Consider the following 15,080-nt stretch of genomic DNA (forward strand, 5'->3'; position numbering starts at 1 on the left):
TACACAGCACATCAGCAGTAGGGCTGAGTAGGTGTCCCCTACTCCACTCTCTGGGATCAACCTTGCAGACTGTAGAAGAATCACTGTAGCACAGTGCTTTCTGCTCCCATCCAGCAGAGCTAGTCCAGTAAACCTAGTACCATTCTTGATCAATGATATTGAAAAGCTGCTGAGAGATCAAGGAAGATCAACAGGGTAGCACTCTTCCTGTCTTTCCTCAAGAACAGGTTGTCAGTCAGAGCAACCAAAGCTATCCCAGTACTGTATCAAATAGGTCCAGAAAATCTGTTTCCTCTAAAGATATCTGAAACTGCAGAGCAACCACACACTCAAGCACCTTGCCCAAGTATGGGATATTAGTGACAGAGTGGTAGTTCTCATGTACATCCAGGTTCAAGGAGGTCCTCTTCAGAAGAGGGCATATGGCAGGTTCCTTCAAGGCAGCAGTCATCTCCTCCTGACTAAGGGCCAGAACAGACTGACTGGTAAAGCCAGCTTCTGCGCAGCTTGGAGGCATGGCTTTTAGATGCCGCATGCTACCAAGATGTCTGGAAGCCACCCTGGCCAACCAGATGTGGGTGGTTTCAAAACGCTCTGGGGGCGCGGCATTTACACACCGCACACCACCAGAATGGCTTAGAGCTGCCCTCAGGTTGCAGCTGGGCTGCCTAAGGTAGCATTTGAACAGTCCAAATAGCAGTGGGTCTTTTCTGCTTTTATTTGGGCTGGCTCCAGGGCAGATTGGGGCTGTAGCATATGGTTGCCATGGTGCCAGGCTGATCAACACCAGATTGGCCCAATTCCACCCTTTTGCAACAGTGTTCTGTCCCATAATGAGGCATTTGCCACTCTCTGATCCACCCAATCAATCCACGTCTGCTAGATCTTAAAAGCCAAGATTGACAAGGGCCAAGACTATACACTGCTGGGTGGACCAGTTCAAGTGTCTTGTCCACATCACAGTTTCCCTGTAATGATCAATGATAAATATTTGGGGGAAAGTAAAAGGACGCAACTCAGACTGCTTTCTGGGGGTTTAACCTCCAGGTGATTGGTGCTATTAAGATAAGGACAGTTCCTACCTGCATACCCCTTTCTTAGATTCTATTTTTTAGTCACACTGGAGCATGACTGACTATTGATTGACTACACTAGATGAGTGTATAAGAATGAAAGATTTCTCGCCCTGATAAACAATTTTCTGTTAGTCATATTTGAAGTTTATTCCTAGCTAAAATGCATTAAAATATCAGAATTTTAAAAAGAAAAGATTCTCAAGCTTCTAAACATCCTGTGCTTATTTGTTGTTTTTTAAAAAGCATACAGCAGTGGCAACAGCAAAGCAAGTAAGACAGCATGTAAACAACCAGCAATTCCTTTGCAAAGCATGCAGCTGCATTCAGAATGAGTCAGAAGAAGACTTTGAAGTGACATCAGTGCCTTGCTTCTTTTTTAAATCGAAGCCTCCGCAGGTCTTTGCACCAAGCAGACTGCTTAGGTATATGCCAACAGGAACAGATTCACCAAAGACCCTGCCCAATCCCCACTTGTCTCCAAATACAAGCAAGCTATTTATTAAGCACATTGGCTAAGCCATGAATAGTCACTACAGAAGCAGTTTTCTTCTGGTGAGAAGGTGGCTGCTACAGATTCAGCAGCTCACCACAGAACTCATGGGAGGACTGTCCTCCAAATGAACAAGAACAATTCAGTGTTTAATGGACTTGGTGGCAAAGAGCCCTTTTGTGGTAACAGTGGCTTCCATGTCCATGGGGCAGTGAATCTGCTTTGAGTTCTAATGTGCACTTGAGGGACAGCTGTGGAAAACTCCTTTAAAGTTCAGAGTGGATTCACCACATGACAGACTTAGAACCTGCCAGATGTTACTATGCCCTTGTGGGTTCACTCCTAACCTAATCATCCTTGGTGTCAGAGGAACTGGCTATGGCAATGGCAGCAACAGCAGGACTCTAAATGAGTGGCAGATGTCTGGGACCTACTATTTAAGTTTCACATAATAGCCCTGGTGCCAAGTTGCTCTAGACCAGTACTTCTCAAACTTTGGTCTTCTGGGTGTTTTTGAGTTCAGTTCCCAGAAGTTCCAGTGTAGCAAATGATAAAGGATGCTGGCAGCAGAGGTTCAGTACACCCAGAGGACCAAGTTTGAGAACAAATGCTCTAGAGCACTGTGGGGAATGTAAATGATGCCTTCAGATGTTCATGGCTTATCAAAGTACCACCTGTTGCTATAACATTTTTTGGAATAACATCTTGAGTTATCTGACTAGATGGAATCAGAAGGCTGGACTTGAAAGGCCTTCAACCAAAAGGCAACTCAAAGTTTCCTAACTGCCAGAAATGTACAGGATTTACTGGTTTGCTTTTTTGAAGATTAACTCCTAGAGCATTCTTCCAATCTGATATTCCTAAATGACACACCACTGCCAACATACTGTTAATGTCATTTGGTGAATTATAGTTGCATTAGATACTCTTCAGATTCAAAGTGCTTTCCACTGAATCACTCAAGTCAGTAAGCACATCTATCTTTTTAACCTGTTTTAACTTGTTAACTTGTTAATGTGTACTTAATTTATTTAAAATATTTTCATTGTTTTAAATTTTTGGATGATTTTATATTGATTTCATTGGTACACAGCCCTGAGATCTTATCTTATCTTGCTGTTGCTATGTGCCTTCAAGTCATTTCCAACTTAGGGTGAAGCTAAGGCAAACTGGTGTTGGACAAGAGTGCTGAGGTTACCATGGACAGCCAAGAAGTCAAACAAATGGATCCTAAAGCAGATCAAACAGAAATCTCACTGGAAGCCAAGATGACTAGACTGAGGCTGTCATACTTTGGCCACATCATGAGGAGGCACGACTCACTGGAAAAAAACAATAATGCTAGGAAAGGTAGAAAGAAGCAGAAAGAAAGGCCATATGCAAGATAGATGAACTCTATTAAGGAAGTCATGCGTATGAATTTGCAGGACCTGTGCAGAACAGTGGAGCATAAGGAGCATTGGAGGTGTCTCATCTACAAGGTCACCATGCGTCGAGATTGACTTGAGGGTAGATAACAACAACAACAACAACAACAACAACAACAACAACGGCAAACCTATCACAAGGTTTTCTGAGGCTGAGAGTGTATGACTTGTCCAAGGTCATCTGGTGGATTTCTATGGCCAAGCAGAGTCTCCAGAGTAATAGTCCAATGTTCAAATGCCATCCTGACTCCTCATGAGATCACTCAGATCAATGGTCTACTATTCCTGTGGATTCAGACTACTGTAATTGTAGGGACAAAGATCCTTACCTATTTTGTCCTCACAGGAAAAATAATTACAGTCATTTTATCCCCAGGAGAAAATGAAATCCCATTGCTTTATTCTCATCATATTTGAGTGTCCCAAAATGCTGTAGACAAATTATCCTGTAGACGGAAATGAGTGTTTTCCCTATTTAAAAAAAACCTTTTGTTTTCTGAATAGAAAATGCATTTTTTGTACAAACAACATTTGTGGGGGGATCTCAAAACCAGAATATAGTACTGTGGTGGCGAACCTATGACACGTGTGCCAGAGATGACATGCAAAGCCTTTTTTCAAGGCATGTGGAGGGTGGGGAAGAGGAGGAACAGGCACAACCCTGTTCCTCCTCTTTCCAGCCATCCCAGGCCTTCAGGTGCCTCTGGAGAGGCAGCTGAAGGACCAAGAAAGGCAGCGGAAGAGGAGAAACATGTGCATACCTGTTTCTCTTCTCCCCCCTCACCCCCTGGGCTTTCAGCTGCCTCTGGAGAGGCAGCTGAAGGCCCGGGGGGGTCCTGCCCCCAGAAGGTGGATGGCCCACCCTGGAAGTCCTGTCATCCCCCTGGAAGTCCCGCCCCTGGCACCGGATAACACCCAGTGCCAGAATGCCTTTTAGTTTGAGCACTCCGTCCCTAAAAAGTTCGCCATCACTGATATAATACAAACATCTTGATGGTCTTTATGAAGGAGTTTAGAGTCAGGAAACCTGTTTTGTTGTTGTTGTTGTTGTTGTTGTTGTTGCCTTTTAGTCATTTCTGACTTAACAGCAACCCTAAGGTGAACTTATCATGGGGCTTTCTGGGGCTGTATGACTGAGTCTGTGTAACTTGCCCAAGGTCACCCTGTGGGTTTCCATAGCTGAGTGGGGAATCAAACCCTGGTCTCCAGAGTCCAGTGCTCAAACCACAACACTGTGGTAGCTCTCTGTGGAAAAGCATTGGCAGATTGGAATGTTTGGAGTAGCCAATTGGCGTCAGGCTGGCAAAAAGGCTTACCTGAGAGCCAGCTATAAAAAGGAGGAGAAGCTGTTAAGAAGAGGAGTGTGTCAAGCCTGCTGAGGCAGGACTATGACTTAGGAGATTATTATATGGGAGTTATCTTGTCCTGTTCCTGTCCCATCTTTCCCATGCAATTGCAAGAAGGACTTTCAGACGAAAAGCATATCCTATCATCAAGCCATCCAAAAGGCACAATTGGCCGGGATCGCACAAAAGACATTGTGCAGATCCTTTCATTAACCCACCATTAAAGCGACATTAGCCGGCATTTTGCAATAACGGAAGTTTGCATTATTGCAATGCCACTTTAAGGATGGGTTAATGGCAGGATCAGTGCTACAGTTTGAAAGCCTTTCATGCTATTGCAGTCACAGATGGGTTAATGACAGGATTCAGAAGGACAGAAGTAGTCCTGTGAAATCAGTTTAAATTGATAAGTTCTTTGAGCAATAGAGAGCCAGTGAAGATCCACATCATTCTGTTGAATTGTAATTTATGAATAAAGCTAGAGATTCATAGGATTTATATTCCTGCTGAATAAACTTTAGTGGAAAGTGTGTGCAAAGAACTAAAACACAGTTGAAGAGCAAGTGAAGTCTTTGAGCGAATTGAAACAAAGTCAGTTTGTAACCAGTGAAGTAATATACACTCTGTTACCATAAGCTTTGAGAACCAGCTACCAAAAGAGATACCATCATAAACTCTTTCTGTAAATAAAAGTTATTTTACTTTTGTTCACAAAGGAGTGACCTGAAATGATTTATGTTTAACATCAAAACACGCTACCAAGAGTAGTAAAAAACACTTAATAATAAAGAGACTTAAGTCAGTGGGAGGACCAAGGGTTAGAAAGATAGTTCTGAGGTAAAACAAGCCTCAAACTATTTGTCTTAAAGACAGGAGAAGAATCCTGTGTAACCCAGTGGCCACATAATTTGGTACCAATCGGTGGGATCTGAAAGACACCGTGTGGTGGGATCTGAGAGACCCAGTGTGAGGGGATCGGAAAGATCTAGTGTGACAGATCTAAGAGATCCAGTCACATCATACTCTCTTTTCAACCTGGGAACAAACAATTAGAAATACAGCATTACTTTTATCCCTATGTAGTGTGTGACTTCAACTATAAACTGAGTTATAAAGGATGCAGTTATGCTATTTATATAAAGAGGTTAAAAACATTTTACCTCCAGGTGACTATTTGGCTTCAGTGATCTGGTAGTTGAGTATTCTGGCAGAAAAGCAGAAAACTAAAAGGAAAATACACGAGTTAATAATATTAGAAAATAGCACCTTACTGAAGACTTATAATTGAATAATAATAATAATAATAATAATAATAGTAATATAAAGATTTATTTCTAGCCTGCCCTATCACAGAAAATCTGGGTGGGATACAACAGTAAAATACATCAAAGTTACAATAAAATCCAAGAAGAAAACAATCCCTATACCCACCCACCCCATTCCCAATGCTAAAACAGGATTAAACAGTCATAGTATAAAAGCATTAAAAACAGTAAAAACGTTAAAAGCATTCAACTAGAATTTGGAGAAAAATAAGCAGACGAGGAGGCATTTTTCATAATCGTGATCACGTTCATGTCAGGTTCATATCCAGATATATATCTATGTTTCTATATCTATATCTCTATATCTGAGGAGGGGTAACTAAGTTGGGAAGGCCTGCCAGAAGAGATCCGTCTTGAGTGTTTTCTTAAAAGCTGTCAGAGTGGAAATGTGACAGATCTCCTCCAGAAGGTCGTTCCATAGTTTTGGAGCAGCAATAGAAAATGCCCTCTGGGAAACTGGTATCAGCCTAGATCTTTTTGGCTGTAATAAATTCTTCCCAGAGGACCTTAGTGTGCGGGACGGACAGTAGGGAAGAAGGCATTCCTTTAAATATTCTGGACCCAAGCCATGTAGGGCTTTAAAGGTAATCACCAACACCTTGTCCCTTGCCCGGAAACTAATTGGCAGCCAGTGAAGGGACTTCAATACCAGTGTAAAGGCTGTGGGGGAAGGAATTTACATATGCTTTATGTTTTCCCATTAAATTGGATAGCTATGTTCACTTATGTAAGAGAAAATAAATGTAGTGCCGTTGAGAACACCCTTGGGGAAGGCACAGTGCTGTCCTCTGCTCCAGATGATCCCAACCACTGAGAATCTGGCCTGCTCTAATCTGCACAGCTTCACCTCTTCATCTGAAATGGTCTATTTTGGACTTTGTTGATTGTTCACACTACTTTTTGAAGGACTGTTGATTCTGTTAAGTTAGAATGTTAAGAACTTGCTTTTTATACAGTCTTAAAATAGCAAACCAAAGAGCAAGCCAAAGCTTGCAAAAAGCAAGCTTCCATAAAACTTCTTAAAATCCCCAAAAGGGAGTGTGCACACATGCATACACCAGCCTAATGAGGTTTAAATGTGTTCAGTGGACACCATGAGCCACAGAATGCTAAATGTCAAACTGAAAAGAAAAGTGGGAAGCTGACAAGAGTGAACTGATTTGTTAGAGCCCCTAATACAAGGCTGTGGATTGCATGGCCCTTCAGACTGCAACTTCCAACAGACCTAACAGCATAGCCAGTGGTAAGGAACTTTGGGAGCTTTGGTCCAACACCTTCTGGAAGATTGTGTGATTCCTACTTGTGCCCTGGCAGCATACATTATCACAGGGAGACATGTGGCTAACCAGCACCTCAAATAGGAGCACTACTATGACATAGGTGGGAAGGATATGCTGCAACTTCTTGTTGCAGATCGCACCTGTAGATACTCTGTAGAACTTTTCACCTATTTGTTTGAGTGCACATGACTATGTTGATCGAGTGGTGATCCTCCACCAGCAACACAAAGTGTACATGTCAGGAAGAGTTTTGTGGTCTCCTCTCCTCTTTTTTTGGAACAAGTCCATAATAATCAATGAGAACATTCGTACCTTCATAATCTGGCCCTTTTTGTTCAGTTTATTATTATTTCAGTGTAAACTGAAATTAAAAATATATATATTCTTCACCTTTTAATCCCTTGCCTGTTTTTCTCTTCTATGGAGACTGTAACTTCCCAGGGGCAGAAAGCTGCCCTTTGGCACTTTGTAAAGCATTATGCACCGTGATATTTATGTATAAACAACATGGTCTAATAGCAGTCCCTGTCTCTGCTTCCTTCTTTCCTCAAATCCACTTCTAAAGTATTTGTTCCCTCAATCTATGAGCCAGCAAATCATGTTCTCTTGATATTTTCTAAATTTAAGACAACAGCCTGACCTTGTTTTCTTATCCTCTTTTGAAGAATGCTTCCCTCTGACCTGAACACTGCAATGCTACAGGCGCTCACTTTAGAATAAGCTCTTTTGAAAACTGTCATCCCATTAAACCTGCCTAGCTTTGGGTTTTGCTCATGGGAGAAGGAAAGCAGAAACAATAAGTGGAGTTGGTAACAAATAGCGAGAGCCAGCAAGTGGTTTGGGTGCTGGACTAGGACCCTGGAAACCAGAGTTTGAATCTCTGCTTGGTCATGGAAACCCCTGGGTGACCTTGGGCAAGTCACACTTTCACAGCCCCAGAGGAAGGCAAAGGCGAATCCCCTTCTGAACAAATCCTGCCAAGAAAACACTGAGTTAGGTTTGCCTAACTTGAAGGCACACAACAACAATAAAATCATGAATAATCTTGCAACATCGCCAATAATCAGTCTTACCCCTCTATTTGGTGCTGTTGTAGAGGCATTTACTGCAATGGTACCTTGCAGAAGAAACAGCAATGCTGCTGCTTTGATGAGCGTCATCTTATCAGCCCCACAGATATGATGTGATGAAGAGCAGAAAGGAAAGCCTTTTTATAATGTGTACTGGGGATTTCCCTGCCAGGATTTTGTCCTTAGAAAGAGGAACTTACACAATTGTTATTGACTTTAGTAACTCACCCAGGTAGATGACAAACCATTAAAGTCAGCCATTTCCCAATGGCAGCAGAACAAGAACACTTGCTCCATTGTTCATTCCGTCTTACAAAACCAGTAATCATGGTCAGTAGCTAATCTGAGCGATTGTAAAAGATTATAAAGCCTAATGGGAACTTTGAATACCAGCTGCCATTTTACTACGTAGCTGTGATATGTATGTTTATTGAAAAGCTGGACACCTATAAGATATTCTTTTTACACTCCCAGAATTATAGCTACCATCTTACCAATTCATTCTTTTAGTAAACATTACTGTATAGCCATTACAGTAGTATTAAAGCATTACAGTAATTCTATCCATAATAAAAATAAACTTTTTATGAATGGAAGTGTATTTGTCCCCGTCATATATTTTCCACTAGCAAAAACTACCTGGCTTCACTCATTTTGAAAAACATATAATCCCCCCCCCCCCACACCTCATTTTCTTGCCTCACTCCCACCCAAATCTTCTGTGTTCATCTGACTCTTAATCCACCTTGGTTCCCAAGCAGCCTGTACCAGATTTGTCTTTGTCTCCCATGCCTTATTTGACTGAATCTGCACTGCAGAAATAATGCAGTTTGATACTGCTTTAACTGTCACGGCTCAATGCTATGGAATCCTGGGATTTGTCATTTGTTGTAGCACTGAGCTCTCTGACAGGGAAGGGTAAATATCTCACAAAAATACAAACCCCCAAATTCCATAGCACTGAACCACAGCAGTCAAAATGGTGACAAACTGCATTATTTCTGCGTTGAAGATTCAGCCTTTCTCACTGGCTTCTATAGTAGTAACAGCTAAATGGCCTTGCTTGGAAGACTCACGGTTAGATGGTTTCCTCCTTGGTTCTCTTTCAGCTTTTGCATCTCTCTTCTCCATTTTTTCTTTGTACTAAGACTCAACTCTCTCTCGTTGTCTTTCTCCCTCTCAACCTCTGAGTGGATATTTTCTAAGTAGACAAATCCAGCCAGTCACATCTGAATATTTTGCAAATTGGTGGCTCTTTGTGGAAATAATGTTATGGAATAGCATCCACATATTACTGATTTTCTACTAATTAGAATTCCTTTCAGAGTTGCTTTGTAAGTTTGAAACTGAAGATTGAATTGCCTTGGATTCTTTGTAAGTAATACAGGGATGCACAACCCTGCTATTATGTATACCCACATTCCCCATTTTAGCTATTTTTTCTACTCATAGGACTCATGTAAGTTAGTAACTGCATGAAATACAGATCTTCCAGAGTTATATCTTTCCTAGGAATGGGAATTTTTATAGAGATCCTGCTTGAATTATCTGAGTTTAGTCCTTTGCCTGTGTTCAGCGGCATCATGATCACCATCTGACCTATTTGTTACTAAGAGGAACAATAACTATATTCAATATTCACTCTGCACTCAGAGAAAACAACTGCTATCCATTTTCAAAAATGGATCTAAAGACCAGTTGTCTCTGATTATATGTAGAAGGCTTTCAGACACTGACATAGCGTGCAAAGGGATCTTGTAGCACCTTTGAGATTAACTGAAAGAAGCTGGTAGCAGTCTCAAAGGTGCTACAAGACCCTTTGCACACTGATTTTCCAGACTAACACAGCTATGTCTTTGAATTCTACAGCCATTAACACAGTTACGTTCTTTTTAAAAGCCCGTTTACTGTTAAGCATCACTGAGTTGTTGGAAATGTTAGAGATAGTACTGGATCTCTCAAGCGGAGTATTTAATATGCTAGGCAGAAGTTGAACAGTTCACCCAATAAGAAATCGCTGACATGAATTCAATGGGGCTCACTTCTGGTTAAGTGGATGTAAGATGATTTGTAGCATAAAAGCAAAGTACTCTAAAAGAGGACATTTATAATTGCCCCATTCTGCCATCCCTACCATCTTCTCACTTTCTCTCTCCCCACTCTTCTCCTCTCCCCAATGGCACACACACACACCACTCCCAATGAAGGCAAAATACAAATAGCTGCCACATAGCCAAGGAATAGAAAATAGGAAGCTTCTGCTGGGAGAAGAAAATCTCATTTTTCCAGTCTGTGTGTATTTCTTTTTCTCACACACATGCATACTTATATATTTGGAAACAGAAAAGGAAAGGTTCACCAAAGAGCTGGGTTAAACAGCAATAGGGCCTACATTTTCCCACCAGCGGAATGAGTAAGAACAGAGGTTTTCATAGACCGATTCTACATACTCAGTCCAAAGGCAGCTTCAAGGTTTAGATTAAATGTTAAAACTTCCCTTTCTTGAGGCCCCTTATTCTTGAGAAGGCCCGTTATATTCAAGGATCTGGGTTTTTGCCACCTTGTGGCTTAGTGCCTCAGTGTCACCTAGTGAGCCAATGGGCTAAAGCCAGCTATAGTTTTAATTAATTAACATTTATTAACCCATTTAAAAAGTATTGTCACCACAGTATGCACACTAAGTTCAGGTGCCTAAGTTTCATAGTCTTGGAGCCATGCAGAGAGTGACAGACCGATCACCATTCTTTTTGTATATATTCTCTATAAAGTGGAATTATTTGTTTGGCGGAATTGGTGATTCCACATTGCAGTTAGCAGCTGCTCTATGTTGCTCATTCTCTTCCCAATTAGGGTTCAATTTATTGCCTATTTGTATGCTGATTCTTGTATCATAAAATTCATGACAGAGTAATACACATTCCACAAACAGTCAGACATTGATAGTTGATATGTGGCATAATATGCAGATGAATTCCACCTGTACATTGTATGCCCCTCATGTGGGGTGGAGGACATGTTTCGGAGCATAAAATCTTCCTCTTTGTCTTCACAATAGTAATGCACAATAAGCCATCTTAATCTTAGCTTCAACCTTTACGTTGCCAGTTTTATCAGTGGTGTGAAATTGTTGTAGATTTCTTTTCCTTAGAGAGACACAGGAGTCATGATTGAAAAGGAAGCATAGCTGCAACAGTGTTCCCAGAGGAAATTCATATTCCAAATTCTGGAACCTCAATTCCAAAATGAACCAAGCTTTTATAGTACTTTGAACAAAGAAAACTACAAATCCCATTTTCATTGGTTATATTGAATTAAACATTTACGCCCCTGTATATTTATTGGATGTCTCTATCCCTTGTAGGTTGCCCATCAATCAATCTTTTATCTATATGTTTTGTTTCACTGTCCCAAACTGTCTATGCAGTACTTCCTTTTATTTTGGTTAGAATCTTAAGTTAGGAGCCATTTCCAAATTGTTTACATTCCAAAACAGAGAATTTGACATGACCTGAATACCAACCTTTGCTCTTAGTTCATTTTCAGCACTATAATCTTCAGCTCCTGAGCATTAGTAAAATTCTGAATTTTAACCATACTATCACAAAATCAGGACATTTTAATTTAGTTTTAACTTCTGAAGATAAAATTAGAGAACATGTCCCAGTGTATCTAGTAGGGAAATACAGATCAACTCCACAGTTCAAAGGGGATGTTGACAAGCTGGAGCATGTCCAAAGGAGGGCAGCTAAAATGGTGAGAGGTCTGGAAACCATGCCCTATGAGGAGTGACTTAGGCAGCTGGGTATGTTTAGCCTGGAGAAGAGATAGTTAAGAAGTGATATGATAGCCCTGTTAAAATATTTGAAGAGATGTCATACTGAGAATGGAGCAAGCTTATTTTCTGCTGCTCCAGGGAATAGGACACAGAATAATGCATGCAAGCTACAGGAAAAGAGATTCCACCTCAACATTCGGAGGAGCTTCCTGACAGAAAGAGCTGTAGGACAGTGAAACACACTCCCTTGAAGAGTGGTGGAATCTCCTTCTTTGAAGTCTTTTAACGGAGGCTGGATGGCAACCTGTTGGGGGTGCTTTGATTGTGAGTTCCTGAATGGCAGAATGGGTTTGGACTGGATGGCCCTTTGGGTCTCTTCCAACTCTATGATTCTGTGATTAACTCTCAGAATCATCTAGTGAACATTCACTATTCTCTGCTCTGCCATTTGGAGTAGGTCTCTACTTGCCATCTTACAAGCACTTTGTTATTATCAGTAATATGCTGAAATATACAAATCAAAACAAATATACAGACAACTTTACTCTTTTTGAGTTTCCTTTAAATCACTCCTTGTTTTTCATGTCCTGGAACATACAAAGCATTCATGTTTTGTCACCAGCATTTTGTTGTACAAAGAGAAGGCCTCATCCTGTCACTTGGGATCAGCATCTTTATGGCCCCGCTACAGCTATTAAAAAATGTTTCGATCTTGTTGTGGTCCTTTTACAACTCCTACTTTTATGGCCTTTCCAAAAAAAACAGCAACATAGTGCCCTGTGGATGTCATTGCTGTCCTGGTCAACACTGTCAATCATGAAAGTAATAATTTGGAATGACTAAATTTCACAGTGGTGGAGAAAACCATATTGTAGAGTTTCAAAAAAGAAATATATAGACATGCACACACCAATGTATAAATGTTGTATACTTCATGAAATGCAGCTTGCATCTCTGTACAAGACACGATTTAGATAAATCAATAGTTATACCAAACCAATGATTCCACCCCACTTTCTAGAGGCACTGTACAATAATAAAAGACTTTATCTCTCTCTGCCCTAGTTTGAAGATCACGAAACACAGGCATCCGAAATTTGTTGTTAGTATTAGGGGAACTCTGAGTGTGTGTATCTTCAGTTATTTTCTGTTTAAAACTTGACTAATTCGTTATTTTAAAATAAATAATGTAAATTATTTTATTATTAATTATTGTTAATTTTACTTACTTAAAAGTATATATAGTCTACATTAGCCCATTTAGCCACTAGGCCACAAGATGGAAGAAAGTAAGCTCTTTGTGAGTAAGAGTGCCTTGGAAGAAAAGGTCTCCTGAAGAAGGGTGTTTCCTCAAATGAGGAAGCCTTAAGGTTTGCCTCAAATATGAGGCTAGGGGACCAAGTCGCAAAGTCTGTGTTCTTGTCACTGCAATTGCTAGAAGAACATAGTCCTACTGTGGTGTGTCACCCAGATGCCTGTTGAGCATTACCTTTTCTTTGCTCCAAGTATTTATGTGTGCATACATATGTAGCTCTGAGAGGGAGAGGGAGTAAGCAAGAATAAAAATTCCTGCTTGCTGCTATGTTCTCTTATCTTCCTTGGTTCCACTCCTCCTACAAATGATCACTGGTTCAACAGGCAAAATTCTTGTTGCAATTCCCCCTTGCACTGGAGATTGTGTGTGTGAGGTGGGAACATCCATCTGCTGCTGCTTCATGCAACAAAAACACCCTTGTTGACTGCAGCAACTGCTGACCAGTAAGTAGGAACTGAGGACTTTCATGGCCCCTACATAGCCTCTGAACTAGGGCCTATGTAGAGACTGTCAGTATGTAACAGTTACGAGTGCATAACTCTCCACTGCAAATTCATAATCTGCATCCAGTCATTAACAATGGAAACTCAAAGGGTGAAAAAACACCAGGTTGGAAGAAAAGACCAGTGAGAAAGAGAGTAGGAAAAGAGAGATGAATAACAATATTAGGGTGAAGGGGAGTAAACTAAGCAAAACTGGGACAGGCCAAATTACTACCAGGAAAGGGAGGGCAAGAGAGAGCTTGATCTGTGTGAAAGGAAAGAAGTTGGGAGCCGGGGAGAGGAGAGAGAAAGAGAGTATGGGGAGGCTGGGGAGTGAAGGCTCGTGGCTTCCCTGATGGTAGGGCAATGAGTCCACTCCTAATTTTTGACCAAATACAAAAAGAGCTCTCCAAGGTGCTGAACCTGTTTGGAAGATAAGGTTTAGCAACTTATACAACATCTTTAAAATCCAGTCTAAAGCCCAAAACGGATTCATTGTCCTGCTAACATGGAAGCCACCAGCTGCCACACAATCCTGTCAAATCTGATTACTTTCATTAGTGGAGAATTAATTTGTATTCAGAAAGCAATACCAATTGAAATCTATCAAAGCTCAGTAAGGAAGATTGCTGTTGTGTGCCTCAAGTAGTTTCCGACTTATGGAGACCCCAAGGTGAACCTGTCATGGGGTTTTCTTGGCAAGATATGCTCAGAGGAGGTTTGCCATTGCTTTCCCCTGAGGCTGAGAGGGTATGATTTGCCCAAGGTGACCCAGTGCATTTCTTGACCAAGTAGGGAATTGAATGCTGGTCTCCATTGTTGTAGTCCAACACTCAAACCACTGCACCACACTGGCTCTCTTACACAACTGGAAACAAAGACACCTTGTACATATTTTGAGATAATGTCATTGAGGAAGAAGGAAGACAGACACAAAAATCTATTTAACATATTTTGGGGATTCCCCTACATTCCTCACTGCCTGTCAAGGATTTCCCTTCTGCTACTGCCTTTATGAGGTAGACAGTTATATATCCTCAAAAGCTTCAGTTTCCATTCATCCTCTTTTGACTTGTTCAAATGGAACAGTCCTAAACTCTTACGTGGGGCTTCCAAGAAAAATGTATAGATTAAGAACAGATACTCTACTTGATTTTAGCCAAAACCTGGCAAGGAATGCAAAAATATGTTTAGTTTGAATTGGCCAGAATGATCTATTATAGGGCCTAGCAGGCCTCTCCAAAGTACCCCATGCAATGTCCTGCTTTGAAGAAAGATGTTGGAGGTGAAGAGCAACTATGAGGGTCCCAAAATGCTTGGAATGTTACCTTCTAAAAAGTAATTCACCCCAATTACTAATTGTAATTGTGCTCAGAAATTAATTCATTCTCATTATTTCTTATGGTGTTTAAAAGCAATTCATTGTGTTGCTTGATACTTTTTGTGGCTTTAAAAAAATGATCCAAAGGGAGAAGCGGGAGATATAAATAAAAT

The 15,080-nt window shown here is 40.9% G+C and overlaps 2 protein-coding genes across 3 annotated transcripts in view; one reads left to right on the top strand and one right to left on the bottom strand.

Moving 5' to 3' along the window:
- The window catches only part of OLFM4 (olfactomedin 4), a 43,187-nt gene extending 35,064 nt beyond the window's left edge, over positions 1–8,123 (bottom strand). The window contains exons 1-2 of the mRNA XM_042460674.1: positions 8,018–8,123; positions 5,500–5,562 (exon numbers count right to left, since the gene is read on the bottom strand). Of these exons, the coding sequence (XP_042316608.1) occupies positions 5,500–5,562; positions 8,018–8,104 (150 nt within the window). The 5' untranslated portion in view covers positions 8,105–8,123. The remainder of the gene's footprint in view (positions 1–5,499; positions 5,563–8,017) is intronic.
- CNMD (chondromodulin) overlaps positions 1–15,080 on the top strand; it is a 771,045-nt gene that overhangs the window by 512,738 nt on the left and 243,227 nt on the right. The gene's annotated exons all lie outside the window — the stretch shown is intronic.

Source organism: Sceloporus undulatus, chromosome 3, assembly GCF_019175285.1.
Source record: "Sceloporus undulatus isolate JIND9_A2432 ecotype Alabama chromosome 3, SceUnd_v1.1, whole genome shotgun sequence".
NCBI lineage: Eukaryota > Metazoa > Chordata > Lepidosauria > Squamata > Phrynosomatidae > Sceloporus > Sceloporus undulatus.